We start from the raw sequence: 26,207 nt of genomic DNA on the forward strand, positions 1-26,207 counted from the left end.
TCTTCTTCTTCTTCTTCTTCTTCTTCTTCTTCTTCTTCTTCTTCTTCTTCTTCTTCTTCTTCTTCTTCTTCTTCTTCTTCCTCCCCCACTTTTTCCTCTTCTTCCTCTTCTTTTCTCCTTCTCATTCCTTCTCAGTTCCTCCTCCTCCTCCTCCTCCTCCTCCTCCTCCTGCTCCTCCTCCTTCTCTTTCAAGCAGTAATACAGAGAGTGTTTATTTGAAGTAATTTCTCAGCAGTATCATGCTCTGGGAACATTGTACCTGTTTTCAGTGTATACTCTATTTTCCGACAATCACACAGTTGCACTGGGTGTTGCCTTCTACCACAGATGGGTGGCTTTACTTGGTACATGACGTGTTTGGGACATCATGCCCAAATTTTTACAAAGCACACCAAATAATGCCAATTTTATTGAGCAATGAACTGTGGCTTGCATGACTAATGTTGGGGTGTCTGGATGTCTTTACAGCCACAGTACACGAACCTGGGGCTCCTGAACAGCATGGACCAGCAGATTCAGAACGGCTCCTCGTCCACCAGCCCCTACAATACAGACCACGCACAGAACAGCGTGACGGCGCCCTCGCCGTATGCACAGCCCAGCTCCACCTTTGATGCCCTCTCTCCATCCCCTGCCATTCCCTCCAACACAGATTACCCGGGCCCACACAGCTTCGATGTGTCCTTCCAGCAGTCAAGCACTGCCAAGTCAGCCACCTGGACGGTAAGAGTCTTATTCCGAGCCTCAGGATGGTTTTCACCGTGTCCCAGAATTTGTCCCTCTTCTGTGTTCAAATATTTCTAATCCAACAAGGAAAGAAATCATCTTTGAACATTGAACAGGTATCCAGAGTGGATGATAGTCAATGCAAAAGTCTTGCCTAGTCTGGCAAATAAATGTATTGGTTTTGCCCAGTGCCTAGTGCTTTTCAGCCTCTTTGTTCCTGACTGCTGCACACTCTTGGGAGGTGCTTTGTATGCAGTGTCAGAAAAATGGAAAGTGTTCGGACAATCAGAAGTACCACTGTCCGAGAATATAGACAGGTTCCAGGGTGTGCTGTGAAAGATGAAAATGTGTTAGGAAGAGAGTAATAAAATAAAATAATTTAAGGTGATAAATATCATTTCCTAGGACCAATACATTTATGCATGTAGAGGTTATAGCATAGATTCATAATTTGTTTATATATATATATATGATATATAATACATATACACATATTATATATATTAATTTGAAATGCTTCCCCCTACCCCCATCAAAAAATCACTATGACTTTCAGGACCCTGATTTAGTACAAAGGGGTTCTGATTTTAAATGTTGAAGAAACCAACTTCCCATGTGTCCTGGCTATAGCTTTTCTAATAGTTATGCATCCATCCCTGTGCCTCAGTTAAAAAAAAAAAAAAATAGAAAAAGCCAGGGACCAGGAGTGGGCACAAGACTGTAATCACAGAAACTCATGAAGCTCAAGATGGAGAGTTGCAGTTCAACTCCATTTCCAAGCTACACAGGAAGCCTGAGGCCACCCTGCGCAACTCTGGGAGACCCAGAGTCAAAGGAAAAGGATACCCGAAAATACAGGATGCAGTTAAAGACGGGCCATGCATATGAGGCCCTAGGAAAAAATAGAATAAACATGAATAACAGTCACATATAATGGAAGAAACCTACAGAGCTGGTTTTAACTATTTTAACGAAAGGATGCCAACTGTAGGGGCATGTATATTTATCAGATAATTTACTGTTTATGGAAATCCTTCTAAATACCATTATTTTATTGAAAAATTGTTTTTAGAGCTTGGCTAGTCCTTTGCCACTTCAGCAAGTCCTACTCTCAAGAAAGTATCTCCCTCTGCCTTCTAGAGCAGTGGTTCTCAGTGTGTGGGTCTTGAGCTCTTTGGGGGTGAAATGACTCACAGGTGTTGCATATCAGATATTTACATTATAATTCACAACAGTCACAGAATTACAGTTGTGAAGCAGCAACAAAAATAATTTTATGGTGGTGGTGGGGTCATTACAACCTGAGGTACTGTATTAAAGGGTCACAGCATTAGGAATAGTGAGAACCACTGTTATAGATGGTGTAGAGTTGATTGTCACCTTCATCTGACTGGGTATCCATGGAGTTTATAGATAGCATGCGTTTATGTACATTCTGGCATCATCTTGTATCTTATCCTTCCTTTCTTCTCTCTCATTTTAGTAGCCGATAGCATGATTTTGCATCACTTGCCTGCTGTAAGGAAAGCTAGAGACCATGCAGATTAACCCAAATGATCCTCTTGCTGTTTGTGGTATTAGGGTGTTTCTAGTTTCTGCCTCCTCACTGGAGTGTGCTGTTGCTCTTTCTGGCTTTCCAATCAGAAAGTCCCTAAATGCTCTAAAAATTAAATTTACTTCAGTGTTCTCTCTTTGTGGCTTGCGAAGGAACTTTGTGTTAGCTCATATTTCAACTATGAATGCCAAGTGCCAGCTTAAAACATAACCATCCCTCCGGTCTTGCTTGTCAATTCTGTCACAATCATTCATCCCATTGGGATTTTCAGTCCTGAAGATGGATAAAGTGGTTGAGTAGATTTCCAAATGCACAGAGTTTCTCGATGGTGTTTTGTTGCCCACCATGACAGCAGCCTCTTCTACAAAGACATGTGAGCCTAGGGTGGGAAGTGGAGGTTGGTACTCACGATTCTCAGGATCGCATGTTAGTTGATTGATTACTAAGTCCTGGGTCCACATGTCTAAGGCAATAAAGGGCATATATAGACTACCAAAGAAATACTGATTCCCTTCTAAAGTCATGTAGGAAGCGTGAAAATGAAGCTTGATGCAGGGGGAATAGACCAGTCTTCTCTCCTCTCTTTCCCTCAATATGTCTTTTCCAATAGCTAAAATCCCACTTGTAAACTTTCAACCCAACGCCAATCCATCAACCATGGAGAACCTTCTCTCCAAGAAACAAATTGTCTCACAAAAAGCACTGGAGTTCACTGCCTAAAGTATAGTTCAGGCAGGAAAAAAAATGATATGAACGCATATGCTAGTAAAGCATCCTTGATGTGATAGCAATATCAGAAGCCCAGGATTGGGGGTGGAGGGAGTACGGGCACTTAGGTTGCCAAGTTCTGGATAAGAGCCAGAAAGCTTAGGTGTAGTATGATTGTCAGTGTGTCCTTAGCCAAGTCACATCAGTCCTCTGGAGTTTCATCATTGGGTGCTTTGGTGAGGATGAAGATGGTGACAGTTACGGTTGTCAGAAGTGAGGTGGCAGTACTAATATGCAGGACAGAAAGCTTTAGAGCAGGAAGGGTCCTCATCAAGCACACTGCCTTATCATGGAGAAGTGGAGATTTTCAGGCAATTGGACATCTCTTGGTTGGCTGTACTCTATAGAATGAGGATCCCTCTAGTATATCACAACTAGTTATAGTTTTATTATATTTATTAATTTATTTATTCTCAAGTACCCTTATTACAAGGCTACTGGCATTTCTTCAAAATCTATGTCACTGGAGTCTTTATCCTGGTACCTGTAGCAATCAACTTTGAAGACAGTATTTCTTGATTAAGGAATACTTAGGCTTTGTACACAATGGTATCTTATTATTTATATATTCTTAAATTCATACACAGGCTTTGCATTTTAAAGAAAAGTTACTTAAGTATCTTAGTTGTGCCTGGTAACTAAGTCCTTTACCTCCAGATTTAAAATGGGAAGCCTCAATAAATAGACAAGATAAGTCATGCCCAAGGGCCCTCACTCCTGAGAGTATCCTCCCTGTGTCCTCTAGTCTGTCACTCTTTCTAACTGACAAATGGTAGAGGCATGCCAAAGTAGGCCTGTCCTGAACAGAACTAGTCTCTAATATCCTGACGCTCCTGTGTCCTGTAGAACTGGCCTCTAATATGCTGATGTCCACCTGGGAAATGGGCATTTTGTGCTGTATTGCACATTTACTTACCAGGCATCTTTGCATATAAAGCAATTTACTTAAACAAGATGTTACATCTTGGGTCTTCCCACAAACTGGAAGTAGATGAAGTAGCAACCTAGTCCTTCTGGTGACTCTATAAGTAAAGAAGTTGATTGGTTCAGTTTAGTTTGTTTCTTGAGCCTCTGTATCATGTCATCATGATGTTCTTCCTCCAGAGTCTTCTGGTTTTGCTCTTGGCAGTAGTATTAGCATATAAAAAGATGCTTGGAGCACAGGGACATGCACCTTCACTTCTGCTCTAAATAGCTAGGGTGACAATGGCTCTAGCTCTGGAAAGGTATATGATTTGAATCACTTCCAACAAAATAAAGCAAAGTGTGACAACAGGTTCCCCTACTCTAGTTTACACACACACACATACACACACACACACACACACACACACACACACACACACACCTCTCAACTAGAAGTTTAAGGTTTTGTTTCAGACTTTATTCTTTCCACAATTAGGTTGACACTAGTTAGAGAGGCCTGTCACTTAATAATCTGTGAATGGTCCAATGTTTTAAAAGAGGCTCATCAGCCAGAGGACATTAGAAATAATGTACTTAAAAGATATCAAGAAAGGCAAGCACAGATGTCATCTCTGTGACCAACTGATTCAATGTGGACCTGCCCTCAGCCTCAGCCTCTTGGAACCTTACTTTCTTTGCTTACACATACGAACATCACACTTTGTTCTAAAGAGTATCTGATGGCTAAATATACCTATTAGTGCTAGGCTAGCCATAGGCACACACTTGGTTATCATTTCTAATTTGACTGAGTCTGAAGTTGTCAGTTGAATTTGAGTCTTTTTTTTTGTATTGCTAACTTATGGTAGCTTTGCTGATGTTACAGTTACATAACAGGTAATAATTGTTTTAAAAGTCTCCATTAACTTTTAAAATGATTTTGAGATATTAATATGCATACTGCACTCATTAAGGACTATAATATTATCCCCCTATCCGAATACACAGGTATGAGACATAGCATGGTAACAGGCTTTCCTGAACACAAGTTGTTATTAGTTTTCTTGCTTCTTCATCATGCCCAAGCTGATGCAGCCTCACCTTGCCAACACAGGTATGGGCCCTTTCTAGTTATAAAACATAGTCATTTAACACACTATTTTCCATTTTTAATTCTGCTTTATATATTAGGATGTTATTTCTTTCTTCTCTGTGTGACTACGGAAACAATGTATGTTCCTTACTGGAGAGTTTGCTGTTGACTTTCAGTCAACTATTAATGGATCTCACCAAAACACTTGGTAGCGGCACGCTACTTCCATATAGTGAAGCACATGTACAGATCTAAGTGCTAGATGGCTATTAAATAGAATCATAGCTACTGGTGTGGAGAGAGTTTACCCTGAGAACCAAGAATAATGGGAAAGAAGCCTGCATCTGAAGGCAAAGGTTGTTTGTTTGTTTGTTTGTTTGTTTTCTACTGGACCAGAGCAAGGAGGTCGCCATCCACAGACCCAGGCTGCCTCTGATTATTGACCTTAGCCATACACCTTTGCTAGATGTGGCATTGTTTATTTATTCACCCACTTATTTAGCAGTCCATGACGTAAGCAGATTGAGTTCACTGTGAACAACCTCAGGTCTTCTCTATTTTTGCTTGACTGAACTATATTCAGACTAAGGTCATGACATTGATCTTGGGATGAAGAATCATTTGGGTTCTTGTATCTTCCTCTCGTTATAGATTTGAAAGCCTTGTTAGGTAGAAACCCCAACCTAGACTGGATCAACATGGGGCACATGGTGGGTCCTTAACAAATATAAGGAAACCTTGTTTGTAGAATGTTTTAAGCCTTATCCTCCAGTTCTGAGACTTACCGTGAGCTGTTCATGGACCTGGCCCTTCTACCTTGGCCCACGGTATGTAGACAGCCTTCTTCCTTTGCTTTTCTTAATCATACCAGGTTCCAGTTATGTTCAGAGCTTTGAAGAATCTGCCTGGAGCCAGTGGGGAGATTAGGGAGGTGTCGTTTGAAAAGGGAACAACTCGTTCCCTGGCGAGTTCCATTGATCCTAGCAATTGAGTCTGTCTCACAGGCAGCCAGGCAGGCTGTGATGCGCGCCTGTGGCCCACTCCCTGTCATCAGGTTACCTGTAATGTAAGACTTTGAGAGAAAGGCTGCCAGCTCTGCAGAAATCAAATGCAAGCCAGCCGATTGCGTGGTCCTCTGGAATTCAGCCTCTTATGGCTAGTCCTTCAAAGGACATGATAAACTTCTCCATGTCGACTGTGATTTGCAGATTCTTCTCATAGAGAAAATATTTCTGGGCTCAGGCCGTGGCTGTGTTGAAGTATAGTGTTCGCATACAAGATTCTGGGTTCAATTTCTAACACACTCAGTCTCTGTCTCTGTCTCTGTATGTTGCTGTCTGTCTCTCTCCTCTCTGTTTCTCTGCTTTTTTGTCTCTCTGTCTTTCTATCTCTGTCTTTCTCTCTCTTTTACACACACACACACACACACACACACACACACACACACGAAATTTAAGCCTTAATTTGGCCTTAGTATTGTCTCACAGTTAATGACAGATTTTATTGCTAAAGGACAGGAGAGAAATTGGTAGCCTATAACAAGGTTATTTTTAGTTCTTGGCATAGCTGTTCTGTAAATTACCTGAGATACATATAAACGCATCTTTCTGTACATCAAACACACTAATGAGTTACCCAAGCTATTTCTTAGAACACAGAGTACTAAGTAAGAATGTCTCAAATAACATGCTTGGTGACTCTCAACGATGGTTACAGTGACTGCCTTTGGGGTTTGGATTTACACACATCTCTGCTACATAAGAGATGTTCCTTAGTCCAGAGCATAATTATTCAGCCATGTAGCTGAGTCTGAGTTCACCTCATCTGATATTTATCATACTCTTACTTTCTTCTTAGTGATTTGTAGACTGAAGCATGGAGTTTCTTTCAAGACAATTAATGTTGATCTATTGAGTCTGAGTATAATAAGGACCATTGATCCAAAAGAAATAATTTTTAAATTATTGCTTCTACACTACGAAAAGAATCCATGTTTTTCTCTAACCATCTTATTCTTTCTTTCCTTCCAATCCCTAAATCTCCATCCATTCTTCCCTGTCTTCTCTATGCTTTGTCTTTTTGTCTTTCTCCTCCTTTCTTAGTTATTATTCGTAGTGGCCAACCAAGTTTTGTAGGGATCACTAGCCAATGAATGTGTTGTTGTTACTCTAGTTCCCCGGAATGGTGGGCTAATGTGAAGAAAATCTTGAGGATCCACCAGTGTTGGGTTTTCAGGGTCAGAAGCCAGACCCCTGAAGCTTCAAATTCAACAGACTATTTGACTAACGATGGGCTCCCCTAGAGTAGAAAGCTCAGACATATTGGTGCAAGGAAGCCTACAGCAAATACTGTATGGAGATGGGCTGACAAGCATGCCTGCAGGGTCCCTACCTTACAGTCCCAGCCTCCCATCTTAAGGGAAGCAAGGCCTGTCATTAAACAATTAAAGAGAGACTAGAGACTCTGATTTGCATGTAACACCTCCAGATTTTTAAATGATAGGGACATCTTCTTTTAAAAAGTAGTAAAGTCCTATAAGCCAAACAAAATAATAGGCTAAGTTTTCAACCTGTGCAATGTACTGACAGAGACAATGGAAGATTATTTAAAGTTTGAGTAAAATCCCTGCAGTCCTCTAAGGTGAAAAGTATCAGTTACTGTCAGCTCTATTTCATTAAGTAATAATTCATTGTCCCTTTTACAGGAAATAGACATTGAAATTGTATTACATGTAACTAAGCCATTGACATATACCATATAAATACATATATCATTGACAGTGTATACTTTATTATTTTTTCTTATGGAATCTATCCTTTCTGCTTTCTCATATCTCTAAAATTTTATCTTATAAAACCCCTGATTATATGCAGTGTTCTATACTTGAATAAAGTATTTTATTTGTTTTCACTCTTATCATTAGAGAATTTATGGAATTCTGTGCCTTAACACTAAAATTAGCCAAAGCTATAATCAGAAGTGGGCAGTGAGGTTTAACGGGCTTCAAATCAATTTTCTCAGCTTACTAACTGATAGTTTATTTTTAATTGGCACATACAGCATCTTCTGGAAGAAAGATCACCTGAAAATTGATGCATAAACAGAGAATAATACCAGAAGAATTTTTTTTAATGACTCAAGAAAAACATACTATATCATTAAGGTCACTAGAAATCCCTTAAAATGAATGTGTATTCGAAATCAACCCTGGAGGACGTGCCTTTTACTGTGGGATATTTGCTGTTGGTACTTTCCCATATAGGAACTTTCCACATTCTTGTTCCTGTCATCTCCTGGGGAACCATTTCCTCTGAGTACATAGTCTATGCCCTAGCTCTCATTCATCTCCCGAAGGACAGACACACATGCCTCCTGAGAGATATTCAGGAGCCATCTCTCATGAATTAAAGCAATTGCATTAAATAAGCCTCATGAACTTATGCCACCAACAATCAACATAATTACATTGATTACTTCCTAGTTTTTTCATTGATTCTTTGCTCCTTTTTGGTTTTGTGGTGTTTTTATTCTTCATTTAACGATATTTATTTGAAGTAGCAAACTGAGATTTATAACTGTCACTGTCCCCCTTTACACCTTTCTGGAGAGGTGGATGTGTGGAGACTTGAGATAACATAACTTTTCTGCCCAGCACCTCTGTTCTTCCTGCATCACAGAAGAAATATTTGTAAACTAGGATAGTATCTCTTAGATTCTTTAAGCCTTGTGATGTGTCCTATACGTGGAGTGGTTTTTTAGACCACAGAGTCCTGTAATTAGGCACAGTAGTACCCAATGAGAATAATTTTAGTTGGTGTCTTTCCTGTGGTTTTTAATAATGTCCTTAACCCTATCATCAAACTGAAATTCAAAATAAAATTTTAAGTAGTTCGAGAACATATATTTAATGTTTTTGAAAGATCAAGCATTTATCTCTTTATTTTTATGTGTGTATGTGTGTGGGCACGTATGACACAGAGTGTGTTAAATTAAGGCAGGATTCTTCCTTTAGAAACAGAGTGAGCAATCTCATTTACTCTGAAGTTATATTGAAGGTTCATGTGAACAAGCATAGCACTTGACACTTCCTTGTATCAGGAGAAACTGAGTCTCCATAGGTTTTCTATGGACTTAAGGCTAAACATGCTTAATCTCAAATCCCCTAGTCAAACAGGTTCTTCTTCCTTGTACTTTTTAAGTTTAGTGTTCCCCCTGACCTTGGGTATTTTTTTTTAGCAAATACTGAGAACAAGGATCAGTAGAAGGCTCCTTGTTGATTTGTGAAGTCATGTGACAGGTCCCTGAAGAACATAGCCTCTTAAGGAAAGTATGGCAGTCAGCAGGCCACTGTGGGTACTAATAAGCAAGACAAACTGGGGCAGGTGGTTTTGTTTCTGCCCATCTGTTAAATGGGTATTATAATATTTCCTTGGCAAGATGGCTTTGGGGTGTAATTAAGGTTTATGAAGTGCTTTGAGAGCCTGGGAGATTCTGTTCTCAAAACATAGCATGTTATTACCTCATTCTGGATTTCTGTTGCTTAGATTTATCTTCTCAAACTACAGCATTCCCATGTTTACAATTCAGATAGTTTTTCTGAAGTTTTCCAACTCAGTTACAAAGACACAAAATTACAAACTATGCATGTTTAAGTGCTTAGGTATAATATTGAATGAAAAAAATGTACTTTTGAAAAAAGATTTATTTTTAATTTACGCATATTGGCATTTTGCCTACATGATGTCTGTGAATCATACACATGCCTTGTCCCTGTGGAGGCCAGAAGAGATACTGAAGGTTGCAAGTCACTAACATCTTGTTCTTTGAGTCCCATTCTTTACTTTCCTTTATAGCTCATGTAGTGGGGAATATTTGTAAATATGAAGCTCTAAAATTAATGTAAATTGCCTCTACTCTGTTTTTATATTTTGTATTCTTGAAAAAAAAATCACATTTTCTCATTCTAACAATGTCATAGTTATGGATTACAGTTCTGACCAAGCAATCACCATCAAATAAATGGCATCTGTGATTAACCATGTATCAGAAAAGCAAAGTAATTGCTGCTGTAAGCACCTATACTCACACAAAATAGCGAAAAGATTTTCACAGTCCTAGAGTGTGCTTAACTATCTTACTTTCCTTGACAGATGTGTTAAGTTTAACTTGTAACAAAATTAGAAGTTATTTTTATTTGACTTCCCTATGGCTAGCTTTATCATAGTAAACATTTTAATTACTATTTTGATGTTGTTGAATTTTTCTGCACTCATTGGAGTAATTTAAACAGCCTATTTCCTCAATATTACCTTCAAAATGTTTAGATTTTTATACAGTATGTAGAGTGGATTTGTTTTTTTACTATGTTACTAAGGGTTTTACATATAAGGAACAACCTTTTTATTTTTAACTGAATTTGAAAATATATTGGTATGGGTCTTTACTATTCCTCCTGACACCCTACTTTCCAAATGAGAGCAGTCTTTAAAAGATAAGAAAGTCTTGGAATACAGGGAGACTTCTAGTCCTTTGCCTTCTAATCCCTTGAACAGAGGGTAAAGTGAAAGACAAGAGAACGTATTAGACTTAAGGCATATTTTTACACACTAGGTTTGTTGACTATACTCACCTTTTCAGTCTTTATACAATCTCTGGAACTAGCAGATGAGGCTTCTGGGAAATGTTAGAATGGTTTATGTGAAGATAAAGCATATTGACTCACAGAGTAGAAATCTGGGAGAACTACTCGGATACTTTGGCAGTTCAAACGAGTGCTTAGAGAAGTTATCCATGGTATGCAGAGTAATGGTCCCTTTCAAGCTAATGGACACCACAAAGCAGGCTTTCTTTTTATTGCCTCTTCTCATACCTGGACAGTGTAGACATTACACAAGTATAAATTAATACCGGCTGTTTTAAAGTGCTTTAGTATAACTCCATTGCCTCTGAATGAAGGAAGATAGTTGACAAGTAACTGTTTTTAATATTGCCCAGGTCAATCTTTTCAAAATATGGTTGCCAGTTTCTAAGAATTATCACAAGATAACATTGGTCCTTCTTAATCTCCTATTCTTCTCTCTTGTGGTAACAGATTATATCTAACTTTTGCCAGTAGTCAAAGCCTAAAATCTACACTTTTAAATGTAGATGCGACAAAAGCATATGTTTATAGTCTGTGTCTGAGAATTGTCCTTTAATTTAATGAGCAATCATCCATCAGTTGTTTTTGTTAAAGCTCTATAGTCAATGACAAGGTCTAGATACAGGGAATCAACTCACTCAGTAACACAACCAATAGGAATTATAGGCTTCTCAGATAATTTTCTACTCAAAAAGCCAGTGGGTATCCATTTGTGTAAGCAGCTGATAATAATCCAGGATGGATATCTTATCCAGCAACCCCCATTTTAAGCTGCAAAGCTTTTTCTATACAAGTATGGGAAATATAGAGGTTAATCATTAATGCAGGAATACTGGAGCAGGACATGTGTAACCGTATTCTTCCTACTAGGCTTCCTTGACCCACCCCACTGTACCAAACCCATGGTTTGGCAGATGGCAGGAAGGTGGTACCTGTTTGACAGTAGAGGCTGTGAAAAAAAGCCTAAAGAACTGTAAGTAGAACTGGTTTTGTGAAGAATGGTGTAGGAGCCAAAGCAGATTGTCTTTGCTTGTGGTGGCTAATATCACACAAAACAAGACAAACAACATCAGCAGCAGTACCAAAAGCCAGCTAGTACTTTAAAGGCCTCAAAGTGATGACATCAAAGAAGCAATTGCAGATGGCAGCATAAAAAAATAAGACGGTCTGAAAGTACACAGGGGTTCCAGTGTTCAACTGTAAGAATAGGCAAGGACAGAAAGCACAAAATGTGAAAACTGAAAAATGTGAAGTCAGCAGAGGAGACCATCTGGAGCTATACTCCCCCAGCACAGGTCTACTGGGGGGGGGGGTGAGAAAGTAGAACAAAAAGTCTACTGTTCACTTTGGACAGAAATTAGCTATGAGAACGAACACAGTTCCTCGAACAAATCTTTAATAGTCTTTTTCATTATTGTATTCAATGATCTTTACCAAAAAACCTTTTACATTTAACTGATCCAAAGCTTGCTTTAACAGGTACCATCCCTTTGGATAGTACACACATGTCGTTGTACTAACACAAACAAGCTTTTCTAGCAGGAGCTTGCCAGCTTTTAATATTCCTCTCTTCCCTGAACTCTCGCCCAAGAGTAGTTAGTGATTATCTCAGGCATCCTGGGATTAGCAGTATGGCTGGGACAGGGGAAGTGGACTGCCTCACTAGAAACCTGTAAGTAGAGCCTTCTACCAAAGGATGAAAAACTCACATTGTGTTTGTTAGCTGATGTTTGCTAAGATGCAGTACCAGCTTTAATGGTATATGTTTATGATGTGCACTTCTAATTTGGGGAAGAGATCGAGATGAATTCAAATGGAATGTGCAAAATCAACCTAATTGCTTTCTGTCTTTAATTACTGCATTTGACAGTCTATTATGTGTCTTTGCATTCAGATATGAGGACACGCTTCTTATTTCCCTCACTTTTCTTCCTGAGAGAGTTGATTGAGCTATTTGGGGAAAGAAAAAGATAGGGAATAGAGAGGGCATATTCTATTTTTCCTCCCCCTGGCAAGTCTGTTCCCTTTTGAGAAATGAGTTTCTTTCAAAATATTGTTCAGCTAGTCTTAATGAAGAAATATGCATTCCTATCTACTTCTCTAACTTAACTATATATTTTCTTAATTTGCCTTGATATTTCCAAGAAGATCTCAGTCGACATCAGCTTGAATTTAGAGAAAGAGGATGTGCAATCAAAGGTTTAAGAGTTTTTGTTCTTGAGAAGTCTGGCCATTAGTTCAATGCTATAATTCATTGGGATGAATTGTTCTGGGGCAGTGTTTTAATATGCTATGTAGGCTGGCTACAAGCTAATGTGGCTAATGGCTAATCTTTTGATGTAGTGGCCCTCCTGTTTTAGCCTTTATGTTAGCTAAGATTATGGGGCCAGAAGAGTGGAGTTGCCACCTTAAGCAGAACCTCTTTTCCTATAACATCTGGGTATTGTTGCACTAATTCAGAACACAGCCTGGTTTGATAGGATTTTGATTTGAAGTGAGGAGTCACATTGCTTGGCTTTGAGTATCCAGTAACTCTTCTAGAGTCAGTGAGAATACACATAAAGAAGAGGCGGCCAGAGCTACACTGTGGTCTGTCTGTTACTGGTATTAGATGAGGTAGGGATACTCATCACACAAAAGAAGCATTGGAACACAGTAAACCAGGAGGGGGAGTCAGACTGCGGGTGTTTTCCCTGGGTGCTGCTCACACTGTAATATGAGCACAGAGAGTTCATATCCTGCTAAAGCTTGCTTAGAAGCATTCCCAAGCTAACAGATTTTTCTTTAAAAAAAAAAAAATGGCTTAAGAATTTGTTTTGAAGTTGTCAGTTGAGCATATGGCTGGAGGGTATGGACTCAGTCCTAATTTGTTGCTTTCATAATGTGTTTGACACTGGAATTTAGACTTCAGAACCCCAAAATGGAATGCTTTGAATGAAGTGCTTTTCATAAACTCTCGATTTAAAATTAAAGAAAAAAAAAAAACCAAAAAACAATTATGTTCCCTGACGAATTAAAGTGAAACATCGGACAGCGAACAGCAACACTGCTTGAATCTCTCTCTGAAAGGCTCTGTGGGGTCTATGTGTCTTGCAAGGCTGCAAATTTAAAATATTATATTTGGTACACCCTTTCCCGTTCTTGCAAAGGAGAATGTTGGTGTTTTACTAAAGGGTTAGAAGGTTCCTGAGATGACAAGGAAGTAAAAGAGCAGAACTTAGCTTGTGGGTTAGGCAAAGCCAGGGTCAAATCTCACCTTTATCTCTTTGTCCTACACAAAGCCCTGTCTCCGTAGCTTCATCTTCCCCAATATGGCGATGATACTATCAGTAGATTTTAGTAGACTGAATATAAAGTACATGGCGCAGCTTCTGCTGAGTGTTGAGCATTGTTAGGAAGGATGATAGATTTAGAGTTAAGGTTTAGGTTCGACTTGCCCAACTCTAGCTGTCGTTGGAATCCACATTTGGAAGGTAACTCCGTGGAGCAGTTCTCACTTCTATCATGAAGCTTTCCTCCATGCAGTAATAACCTTTCCAACACCTAAGTTAGACCACAGGGCCTGCGTGCTTTCCCCTAGACAGTGCCATTCCACCCCACCAGACACCGTGTGCTCAAGCACAGAAAACTGGTAAGATGGTGCTGCTTGGGTACATGAAAGCCTCTGAAATATATCCACAGGCAGTGTGCTGAGCATCATGGGTACAGTATTCCTGGGAAGCACGGGGATCATTATGCTCAGATCATGTGTAAAGCAGATTAATTCAGTCGTGTGCTGATGTACACGGGACAGATTATGAAAGGTAACGGTTGTGCAAATACACAGAGGTGGGGCCCAGTGGTCCCTTGTGACATAGCTCACTCTCTGTGGTCGGAGAGGTAGGAGAAGGCAGGAACAAAATGCCAAACTCACCATTTCTAAGGCTGGGCAGAAAGGAAGGAAAGGATAGCAGGGAGCCAGAGAAGGTGCCAGTGGGCTAGCTGCCCTCCTCCCCCACCCAACAGAGCGGATGTATAGCAATGGTGAGCAGCCGAGCTCCAGTTACGATCCAGGCAAATTACTTTGCCCTCTTACTGCCTCAGTTTCCTCATCTTTAAAATGAAGATAATGATAATGCCCCCTGGGGTTTTCACGAGGATCACACGAGATAATGAGGTCTAAGTGGTTTAGAAACTAGGAAGTCGGTGGTGTCCGTGTGAACTGCGGCCTCTGCCTTGAGAGGGAGAAGATGTAAGTGAACTTTGCCATTTTCTAACTTGTGAACTGAACCTCACGTGCTTCCTCCTGGGGCATACGTATGAGGTGCTGCTCGGATTCAGTGATTCTTGTTCAACTTATTTTAAAACTTTCTAAAACATTTTCTTCCTCCACTCCTACTTTTAAGAAAAAGAAAATCCTGTTAGATATTCCAAACTTGACTCCCTTCTGCCTTTTCTCTTCTTCCTAAGGAAGAACCTGAGTAGTCTAAGTGGTAGAGCCGCTGCTTTCCTCCTGGAATCATTGGAATGACAGATTGTGGAAGATAGGAGGCCCTGCTGGAGGACTCGCCTAGCTCGAGTATCCCGTGGATAGCCTTAGTCTGTCGGGTACTTCACGTAGACAGCTGTTCTTACTGCCAGTGTGTTCACAGTATTTGATCAGCGACATTAACAACAGTGCCTAGGTCAGAAGCCATATCTGCTGGAGACGGACTCTCCTCTAGGGCCCCAGCAAGGGGAGAGGCTCAGTAAAATTCTCACAACTGAATCACGGCCGTGAGCTAATGTCTCCAGGTTTATGAGTCAGCACTGGGCCAGGCACTGGTTTTGTAGGTATTTTACAAAGAAAAGCACAAAGGGGGTTAGACTCCTCTACTGTCATTTGCTTGTAGAAGGCTAAAGAAAATCTCCCTGTCACTAGAGAGTGACATCTTAAAGATTAGATGTTCAGTTTCTGTTCTCTGTTGAAATATAGAGAAATCGGTTTCTTTAGGAGTCATTGAAAATAGTATAAAAAATCCTGTGATTTGACTGGTAGTAGTATTTGTGTGTGCGTTTGTGTGTGTGTGTCTTCAGGCAAAGTGGGTGAAATGATGTGTTTGGGAGATGAATGTTCTTGTACTAGGCAAGACATAGCTTGCAGGAGAACATCTGGAGCCAGCCCATTCTGTATGGGATGGGGCCAAGACGTGTTTATGCCTAAGCGCCTGTTAGAACACGTCTAATCTTAAAATGATTTATAAGGTTTTAGAGGATTCCTCTTCACATATTATTTCCTTATATAACCAGCATATGTACTGGCAGCTTCATTAAAAAATACAAAGCAATGGTGGTTATTCATATGAAACAAAATTGAAGTTTTGAGATTCAGACTGACTATTAAATACTAGGGAGGCATCCCACTGAATTGATAGCATCAATATGAAATTTTGAATTATCATATTATGAAATATGAAATGAATGCCTAGTTCGTAAATATACTAATCAGCAGAATGCAACACATATGTTGTACTTTTCTAGTTTTAAATTAGTCATAAGCTATATTTTGTAGAATGAAAAAACTACCTGGATCTTTTGCTCTCGAATGTACTAAAGTATTGCTGAAAACTTGATTTAAAAGATATAGATGTGTCAGGATGGGAGAGAGACAGCAGCGCAAGGGAATATGTTTAAATTATAGTGAAATCAATTAAGCAGTGGTAATTTTAATTGTTCCTACCTCCCAGGACTTTTGCTTCTTTCAGATAAGGAAATATCCTGTGAGAATGTTATAGGGAGTTTGTTTAGCTTCTTAGATAGACATTTCATGGATATTTTTAGGTGCACGACAGTTCTGCATTTCTTAGCCCACAGTTCTGGGCGACAGGAGACTTTGAAAATACTTAGTGTCCCCAAAGGAAGCATGCCTTTCTCCTTTGCTTCTGCTATCCTGCTCTACTCTGCCCCATCTTCTCCAGCTTGCTCCTGGCTTCTTTCTGTCAAGATGGAAATAAGTTACCAGGGGAAAAAAATAAAGGAAAGAAGAAAGTAAGGAAAAAAGAAGGGTGAAGAAAATACTAAGGAAGTTTAAAATTAAGTAGTTCGGAGGGGACTGATTCAACTTCCTCTGGCAAATTAGCATAACTATACTTTATTTTCTTTCTCAACTCCAGTCTTTTCTGTACTGTCTGAGTTACCTGCAGGTGTTACAAGCACCAAAGGTGAATTTTGTCCTCTTCCTTGGAGATCCTTGGAAGCATTTCATCACTTAAATCAATCTGAGATTATTATATTTGGTAAACTTCTTAGAAAAGACTGTACCCAGACGAATTGATCTTTTACTCATATCCACTTTAAAGACAATTTTACAAATACCAGAATATTTAAATATGGCTCACTCTCGGAAGTACCTGCACATATTTTTCATGTAGTTTTTATTTCCTGTCATTCCAAAATATATGCAGTTTTATTAGAAGAAAATAAATAAAACACAGTATGGACAGAAGTCTAGTGAAGTCCAGGTAAAAGTGAAGTGCCATAAGAAAAAAGGCAAAAAAGCATTTTTTATCAACAATTTTTAAAAATAATGCTGTATACAGAATAGAGATGGGAAGACCTTCAGAAGGTTCATTTAGTGTTTTTAAAGTTGTATCTTCTTAGAAACTTCACAATTATTAGCCCCCAGACTGGCCTGCCCAGGTAGACATCTGAATGATCCTCAAAACATTTGTCAAGTCAAAGGTTCTAGTATTTGGCATGGGCACACGAGCAAAGTTGGATGCCCCATTTTCCTAGTCACAGCTGATATGATGCATGGCTCATCCGAATTCTTAGTTTTAAAGAACATTTACTGAGGGCCAGAAGGTATACTTTGAAAGTGAAATCCTACACAGACAGAATGTCCTACAAGTGACCAGACCATGCTACAATTCAACTTCCATTTCTGACAGACAGAAGTAATTTCTCATGAAGGTTATGGAAAGTTCACTGTAGGAAACCCATAGTCCAGGGCCTGCCCATTGAGCATGTCCCTGACAGATCAGCTAGTTATTATGAGGGCTAGATGCTGTAGGGCAATCATATTAATACATAAGTTAGCCCTTCCTTCTTCAAAGGGCTCACAGTCAATCCTGAAGAACTGATAAAGCTAGCTATAATTCAGTGTGACAGGAGCTCTAATCTGTCTGGAATGTCCTTCTTGCCACTACTACCTTTGTTTTCCAGGCAGACTCCTGCTTATCCTCTTAAACCCACTAGAAGTATCAACTGTAGACAAACACTTCCCATTCCACTCTCAAACATGCGTGCTAAGGAGGACAGAAAGAATAGCTCTGTCTGGTCCTTATATCTGGGTAGTGGTACATTCAACAAGTCTCTATATTTGTTTGCTATTTCTTGTCTGAACAAATGATGATAAAAATACCGATTTATCTAGTTTTCAGGAGAATCTAATATTTACTGTTGGATCTTGAAGAGATGTGCAAGACGTTATAATGGTTTAAAAAAAAAAAAGGCTTTCCAGTTAGAGGGCAAATAAAGGTATGGAGACATGGGTGTATCCTATACACCAAGGAATAGGGGGAAATTGCATATACATGGACCAGAAAGTGTTTGCATCAAGAATATGAAGCTGGGAAGAAATCCTTAGTGGTAGAATAATAAGGAACTGCAGTCGTGGGATACCATCCCAAAGAACTAAGCTCTATATTTCAAGCCTGGGGAAAATTGTAATTGGTGAAGATGACACACCCTATTGGAAAAGGATGTCTAAGGGCAGCTGCTTGGAGGTAGGAAGATTGGGACAAACCGGGTAGGATGTTACCCAAATTCAGACCATGACAAAAGCAAGCAGTGCTGAGTGTAGGTGAGGGTGGAATTATAGTTTGTATTTCAGAGATAGACACCCTTTTCCACAGTGGGGGTTTTGACTCCCGTTAGTGTAGTGTTTCTTAGACATATTTTGGAATTCTTTCCTGCCAAGACCACATTAGCAAACAGGGAGAATGATAGATTCCTCAAGTATTTGGTATTTCTACATTTCGATTAACTGTGGCTATTTATGCTATTTGTTGCTGTATACCGAGCCCAAAAGTATATATAGTTGGCAGAATGAAGTCAGGCTGTATATCTGTGGCTTACCTGCCATTGGATTATTTGAGAGGAAGTAGGGTTCATGAAAGGAGGAGGAGGAAGGATGCTGTAAAGAGAACCGGGCCTATTATGCCAGCCAGAGCTTCAGTTTTCTTAGTTTTGCAAGGAAGACATTGGCGTAAAGACTTTGGCCTTCTTTCTGGGCTTTACCTTAGTTGGAATGAGCACTTTTCATGAAAAGACTGGCTCTAATAGAAGCAACTTTTTCTTAACTTTAGGCTTCATGAAAACAAAGTCACGTGCTATCACATAGCCATACCATTTTCAAAATCAGCAATGGCAAGTACATCCACCCTCTGACGTGACATCTTGGATGGTTGTTCAGTTAACTGAAGTATGAAGTCTCCTTTCCTTGGTGATGAACAAAGAGAACCCATGGCTGTCTTACCAAGAGTATTTACTACTCTCCTTGTTACTTTTACTTCAAGAAAAAAAAAAAAAGGACTCTGAATTTTTGTCAGGTATAGAATTACTCGAGTGAATTATGGAGCTGGACTCCAAGAGACCTCTAAGATAAGGAGCCAAGAAGCAAAAGAGAAAATTCAGGAAGTTAAGCAAATGCCATCCCAATTTTAGCTCCCAGAATGTGTTGTTTTAGAGTGTTTGATGCAGAGCCTACTGTAATTAATAGTAAATGCAATGCACATTAGAACTGTAAGTGTATATTCTGTGACTCAGACTATAGATCCAAGCTAGACTCCAGCTGCCAACTTCCCAGTTAAGGGAAAGACCAGGAGAGCCCATGAAGAGCCCCCCTGTTACTGTAAAGTTAAACCTAAAAAGTATTTGGGAAGGGTTTTCTGAAAATTACTTCCTTTCACTTCTAACTAAATTCAGCAACAAAGATTCTAAATCATTCTTAAGTTCTCTTGAGATAGTTGCCATTTTAACTCTCTAAATTTCAAGTCAAATTATAACCTTAATTTCTTGCAATGAAAATATATTAATTTTCAGGAGTATATGTGAACTGACCTCACAGATCTCTCTCCTCTACCAAGTGGTAACATGTATTATTCATTTACAGCATTATTGAAGGTTAGCCCCACTGTCAGACTTCCTTTTCTTAGGCTCTGGGAAAGACCAGCTGCCATTTCCTAGAACTCAAATTAAATATGGGGCAGAGAAAGAGGGCTTGTTAGGAGTTCTTAAACTATGGTTACAGAAGGAGAGTGGAGGCAAGGCTAGAGTTTGACTTTTAGATTTGACTGGAAGGACCTGGCTTTCAATAAAGCTAGATCTTTCAAAACTGTAGTCAAGAGCTAGTCTTGTAGTAGTCTGTTACAGTTTGTGATACACAGCACTGGTAGCAAGTGGATTTGGAAAACAACACAGAAATTATCCTCAGTGTTTTATCATGCCATGTGGTTTCTTGATGAAGCTTAAGAGCAGATATTACTGAACAAACTTGACTCCTGGAAGTTAGCTGGTTATCAGTATATGTATTATTAGTGTGAAAAACTTTCAGTTGTGTCAGAGATGTATAGCGTGAGAGAAAGAGGAAGAGGGGGCATAATATACATGGTTTTTGTTTGTTTTGCTTTGTGAGATAGAATCTTCCTATGTAGCAGAGTAGTGCCTTGAACTTGAGATCTTCTTGTCTTGGCATCTGCAGTACTGAGCGATCAGTGTGTGCCACCATGCCCAGGTACAAGTGTGTAATCTTCTTGCTGCTGCTATCTTTCATTGTTCCTATCACCTGAGTAAAAGATGAATGAAATAAGATCTCTATTTAGAAATTTAGTTTTTGTCACTGAGAACAATTGAAAGCCTAGAGGTGTAATAAAAGAAAGTATATTTTATAGAATAAAAATGATAAATTCTTTTAGGGCTTTAAAGGTGGGAAGAAATATATATGTATATATATGTATATATACACACATACATATATATACATATATACATACATGTGTATGTATGTATATATATATACACATATACATATATACACATACGTATGTATAGATCATAAAAATTGCTTGAGGAAAAGACTAGATTCAGAAAAGCAAAACAAATAATACATATAAAACCCAGAATAGCTAAACTGTAGAATTTTGCAAGGCTTAAAATGTGTGAAATTAGACTTGTATAATATAGCAGAAAAGAAAAGAAACAAAACCCTATAAGTTCTTGCCCCAGTCTTTTCTAAAAGAATGAACTAGCAGAGTTCAGGTAGCCCATGCTCCCAGTGTCTGGGTGTCCCCTTCCTGTACCAGGGGCCAGCTCCTCTGACGTGGAGCACCACTAGGAGCACCACTACAAAAGCACAAACTCTGTGGTTTGGATGTGGAGCAGAGGATAATTGTTTTGATCTGTTGCTCAAAAGTTCATGAGTCCTAAGAGCTTTCTGTGCCTTAAAGTTCTTCCAATTTCTATGCAACTGGTGAAAATATAAGTATTGATATTAAATAAGCAGAAAGTCTCCCAATTCTCTTTATTGCATTGCTTTTAAGTAAATGTTTTATTTGTATATTTTATAATAATGTTTTGTTAATTATTTAAAATATTTCATATAATTATTTTGGTCATATACAACACCTGCAACTCTTCCCCAATCCACCCTACTTCCCTGCCCACTCAACTTCAAGTTCTGTTTTAAGAAATTAAGTCCAAGTTGTATGCCCTAACTACTCTTGGGTGTCAGGCCTGTCCTTGAGCATGCTCAACATGCCAGGGGTCTCATTCTTAAGGAAAACAAATTCTCTCTTCCTAAGCATCATGCAAAGACGCCTCAGTTCATGTTGTGACTTTTAGTCCGCTGCCACCTCCTCTGTGCTGACATTTTGTCTCACTTGAGCTCACTAGGTTCTTCCTCACGCAGGCTGCCATGTATCATCAATTCGACAGTGTCATCTGAACCTTTAAGCACTCTGTCCTTGGCATTGACACTGCCACTCTTATGTTGAGGCTATGCGGTCTGCGGTGCATAAGTAGAGTATCCATACGATTCTAGAGGATTCTGGTTTTCTTACCAGGCATGTATTTTGCATTGAGGTGCGAGTGTGTTTCCAACTGATACTTTTGGAGCCCCCACCCCGTGTTGCCAATCTTACTACCTTATTGCAGGACTGCTGTAATAAAAAAAAAAAAAAAAAAAAAAATGAGTTTCCGTTCACAAAACATCAGGTTGGCATTATAACTTTTGGCCTGGAATTTTTTATGCTATGAGAGTGTTCTATTTTCTTTTGTCCCATTGGATTTTCCTGATATCTGGCAAACAGAAAACATGTAGGGTTTCAGAGACATTTCTGCTCTGGACTCAGTTACAGTAAGCCAGCCACGGGTACTAGAAGATGGCTAGTCATTGGATTGAAAATCCTAAATCTAAGAAGGTAGCTCAGGGCCATTTCAGTAGTGTTAGGGCAAAGTGGCCTCAGTGCAGCTTGGGTGTAAAGCTGTAGCTCATTGGCTTGAACCAAATATTTCAGTATCAGCACAGCTAGAAAAGCTAAGAGCGTCAAACCTTTTCCCCTTTCCATTTCCTAATAAGAAGCACGCAGCATGGATTTGACTTGTAGCAGACAATATGGCTGTCTCTCTGTATCTGTTAATACAGTCAGAGTTGTACAGCTTATGGGCAACTCTGAAATTTGGATGATGACGACACAACTGTAATCAGCCCTTGCTGAACATCAAGCCAGAGAGGGCATAATGGACCTCACATTGCTGTGACTGGCTCCTGCAAAACTTCTCTGAGCTAGGGAAGTCATGTCCCCAGTTAGCAGGGATACTTATCTTCTTTGCCCTTAAGTCACTGGCAAAATACAGAGCTATGTTGAAGTCCAAAGGCGAATGGCCTTGAAGGTTTTTTTTTGTTTTTTTTTTGTTTTTTGTTTTTTTGTTTTTTGATTCTTCTAGCATTCTGACTTCCATCATTTCTCATTTAGTAACTGTTATGGAGTTCCATTTGTGCCTCTCCAGTGACCTATGAGATAAAGAGGTCAGAAGTGGAGTCTATACCAGGTCTTCTCAGGTTCAGCTTTTTACCGGGTTCCTTTACTTTGTCTCAAACCCTGGGGTTAGGAAGTAAGTAACATGGGCTTCCCTATAATCTAAGGCTATACTGCTACTTTCTTAATTTTCTTACAGTTTTAGCATTCCACATAGAAGGAGTTATGTGTGGTGAGGGAGAATAGGAGTTAAGAGAGTCATCGTATCTGGAAGGAAATGGAGTAGAGAGAAAGCATGCCTTCGATCTATACCAGGCGCATGTCCCGGTATGAAAACCCCACCGTGCTCTCAGCTCGAAGGCTGCCATGCCCATGTGTGAATGCAGTGCTATGTAAGCACGACATCTCAATAGCCAGTTGCCACCTCCTACCTGAGAAACACAAAGCAGTGTGCACAGCAGAAGTCAGTTCTGTCTGACAGAGGCATTTGCCCTGTAATGCCCTGCCTACGGGTTGAGAACAACCTCCAGAAAACCCAGAAATCTGTCCACGTTGACAAAATAGATCTAAGACTAAACTCTTAACTCCCACTTCCTCCCTCCTTAAAGGTAGACCACACTACAATTAATCTTCCATCGTGGGTAGCAATTCTCTCTCTCTCTCTCTCTCTCTCTCTCTCTCTCTCTCTCTCTCTGTGTGTGTCTGTCTGTCTGTCTGTCTGTCTGTCTCTGACTTAGAAGGAAAACACATACTATATAAGAGATGTATTTACATAAAGACAGATCGTAAAACCATGTGTTGTTATTGATAATTACTTGTGTAAGAAAATAACAGGAGTCATACCTCTCCACCACTGAATTTGAAAGCCGAAGCTCTTACCAACAAGAAACATCTGGGCTTTCTGCCATGAAGAATCAGTTCAGAGGAGAAATTTTTATTCTGAAAGATATTCAAGAAAGATAATTGCTATTAAGAAAGATTGGTCCCAATGTACCTAGCTATTCATGTACAAGCAAACTCAAGAAAAATAGTGACTTGTGTGTGTGTACAGGTCTGCTTGTGTATGTGTGTATGTGTGCACATGTGTCTGTGTGTGTGTGTGTGTGTGTGTGTGTGTGTGTGTGTGTGTGAATGTGTGTACCTGCGTGTGCGTTGCATATAAAGCTGAGTCTGAAGGCAGGAAGACATGACGCTGCTTGTCAGGTATGAGAGAGACAAGACCAGAGGCGCCGGGAAGCTTGACTACCGTGGAGTGTTCAGTTGAGACTTGTCTCTGCCCCATGGCCTGCAGCGTTTACGTAGAAATTGGGGATGCTTTTACCTGTTCCAAAGCCTTACCTGATCAGACTTGCCCAGGTCGGAGTTTGGGAAAAAAAGTGTTTGAAGTAAACAGGAAAATTACTCACTGAGGCGCTGTGCTTTACTGGCTCTGGCAGAGCTTTGATTCCTCCCCCCCCCCACCCGCCTTTTCAGTTTTGGGACAAGAGATTTGGGGGGGGGGGTAAGTCATTAAGGCACTGCTTGGGAAACAGAGCCTTGTGTTTGCCCTGTGCTACTCAGGTTGAAGATCTCGCCTTCAAAACATTTAAGCTGGTGGATTTGCCCCTTGTTCTAATAAAGCATAACTCTGGAATTTCCCAGGAGGAATTTCGATTGAAAATTATGGGGGAAAAAATGAGTGCTTCTATTATGTGTTCTTTGTATTGTGCTGTGTGTGGCCACAGTGCTGTTTCTAAAGGACAGACCGTCTTAGCCAGTCGGTAGTGGGTTTCTCAGCCTGTCGGTCACGTTCTTCCAGGTGCTCATTAAGACCATGAACTTGAACAATTTGTGCACTGGGAAAGAGATACACAGCTTACTAGATTTGAGCAAAACCAAACAAAACAAGAACGCTACAAAACTAAAGGGAGAAAGAGAGTGTGTGTAAAGTGTAAGCTTTGAAGGCTCTGTACAACAGTCTTAGATCCCTCCCCTTAGTCCTCTGACTCAGGAATAAATATCTTGTACTTTTGTTTTGTTTTGTTTTGTTTTTCCTGGCATCCATATTGGAAAGGAATCTGGTGGCCAGCAAGGTAACTCAAATGGAAGAATTCCCTGTGGTATGTGTATTCCCAGCTCTGATGCCCTGGGCATCATGAATATAACAATAGAGCTCCAGTCTGGTCTTCCTGTGTGTGCAATTCCTGACTTCCCAGGGCTTCTTGCCTACACTAGGGCAAAGCTGGGTTCACACAATGACGAGACACTCTGTATACCCAAGTTAAGAAAATCTCAGATTCTTGATCTGATGTTCCTGCTGCTGGGTCTGTATTGGAAGCCACTCGGGAGGCCTGACCCTTTGGCTTGACTGCAGAGTTGGCTATTCCCAAGGGTGTTCGTGACTTTCAAGACATCTTGCCCTTTGTCTGCGCATATTCCACATTAAGGAAATGCCAATGTTGAGAGAAAAAGATCCTTTTGCTTAAGATATAAGAGAATGGATCAACTGCATATGTACAACCTAGGAAGCCAAGGAACAGCAATTTTAAGAGTAAAAGATTTTTCTATCCATTGGTGAATGCACACAGTGTTGGAGGAAGGTGAGGAATGTCAGGATTCTTAATGGTAGTTTTTATGGAAGAGAAGTGGAATTGCTTGCCAGATACCTGAGTGCTACACAAAGTTGCCATTTAGAAGGTAGAACTCTTCTAGAAACGGGAGAGGAATTTTTCCTTGTGATATATAGACATTTTGACAGGGTTGGCTATATCTTTTTTTTCCACGATCTAGACACTTAGTTCTTGGGTCCTTGCTGACTTCATTTACTGACTTGTTCTCAGTGTGCCTGTCTCACAACAAGCCCCTCTTATGGCTGCCACTGATCCAGCTCTTGTGAATAGCCCTCATTGCTTCTAGATATTTTCTCTCAATTGTCTAACATAAAAAATAAAAAATCCGTCTAACATGTTTCCGATTCTAGCTGATGGAAGGCCCGTTGTACATTGACTTCTAAGTCTGTCACCCTTTGGGCAACATTCCTTTTCAGGCTCCATTCTGAGTTCCTAATGACAATCACATTCTGTTTATAAAATGCCTTAGAGTTTCCAAACACTCACACAAATGTGGCCATGCTGAATCCCTGTAACAGCCGTGCTGTGCTGGCAGGCATTTCCCTCATTTCTTCAAGAAAGAGTTATATAACCTACGCATCAGAGCAGGGCCAGCAGCCCCACCTGTGGGAGCACTGTGTCCTTCACAGTGTGCTGGCCTTCGACTTAAACACTGTGCCCTGCAGCCAGAGGCAGCATTTCACTATGACCACAAAATGACCTTTGTATTGCTTTCTTGCTTTATTCTTGAGTCTTTTGATACTTTATAGTCCCTCCACACTGTACAGCATCCTGGCTCCCTTCCTTTCTAGGAAATAATACCAGTAAGATATTGTAAGTGTTTAATGCAAACGATGCATCTATGGAGTTCCTTAAATCTCCTTCCTTCCTTTCTCCTTCCCTTCCCTTCCCTTCCCTTCCCTTCCCTTCCCTT

At 40.0% G+C, this 26,207-nt stretch overlaps 1 protein-coding gene across 5 annotated transcripts in view; it reads left to right on the forward strand.

The window, feature by feature from the left end:
• The window catches only part of Tp63 (tumor protein p63), a 211,717-nt gene that overhangs the window by 139,155 nt on the left and 46,355 nt on the right, over positions 1-26,207 (forward strand). For all 5 annotated transcript variants that reach the window (XM_021209609.2, XM_021209608.2, XM_021209612.2 and 2 more), the window contains exon 4: positions 469-723. In XM_021209609.2, coding sequence (XP_021065268.1) covers positions 469-723 — 255 coding nt within the window. The remainder of the gene's footprint in view (positions 1-468; positions 724-26,207) is intronic.

Source organism: Mus pahari, chromosome 12 (genome assembly GCF_900095145.1).
Source record: "Mus pahari chromosome 12, PAHARI_EIJ_v1.1, whole genome shotgun sequence".
Classification (NCBI taxonomy): Eukaryota; Metazoa; Chordata; class Mammalia; order Rodentia; family Muridae; genus Mus; species Mus pahari.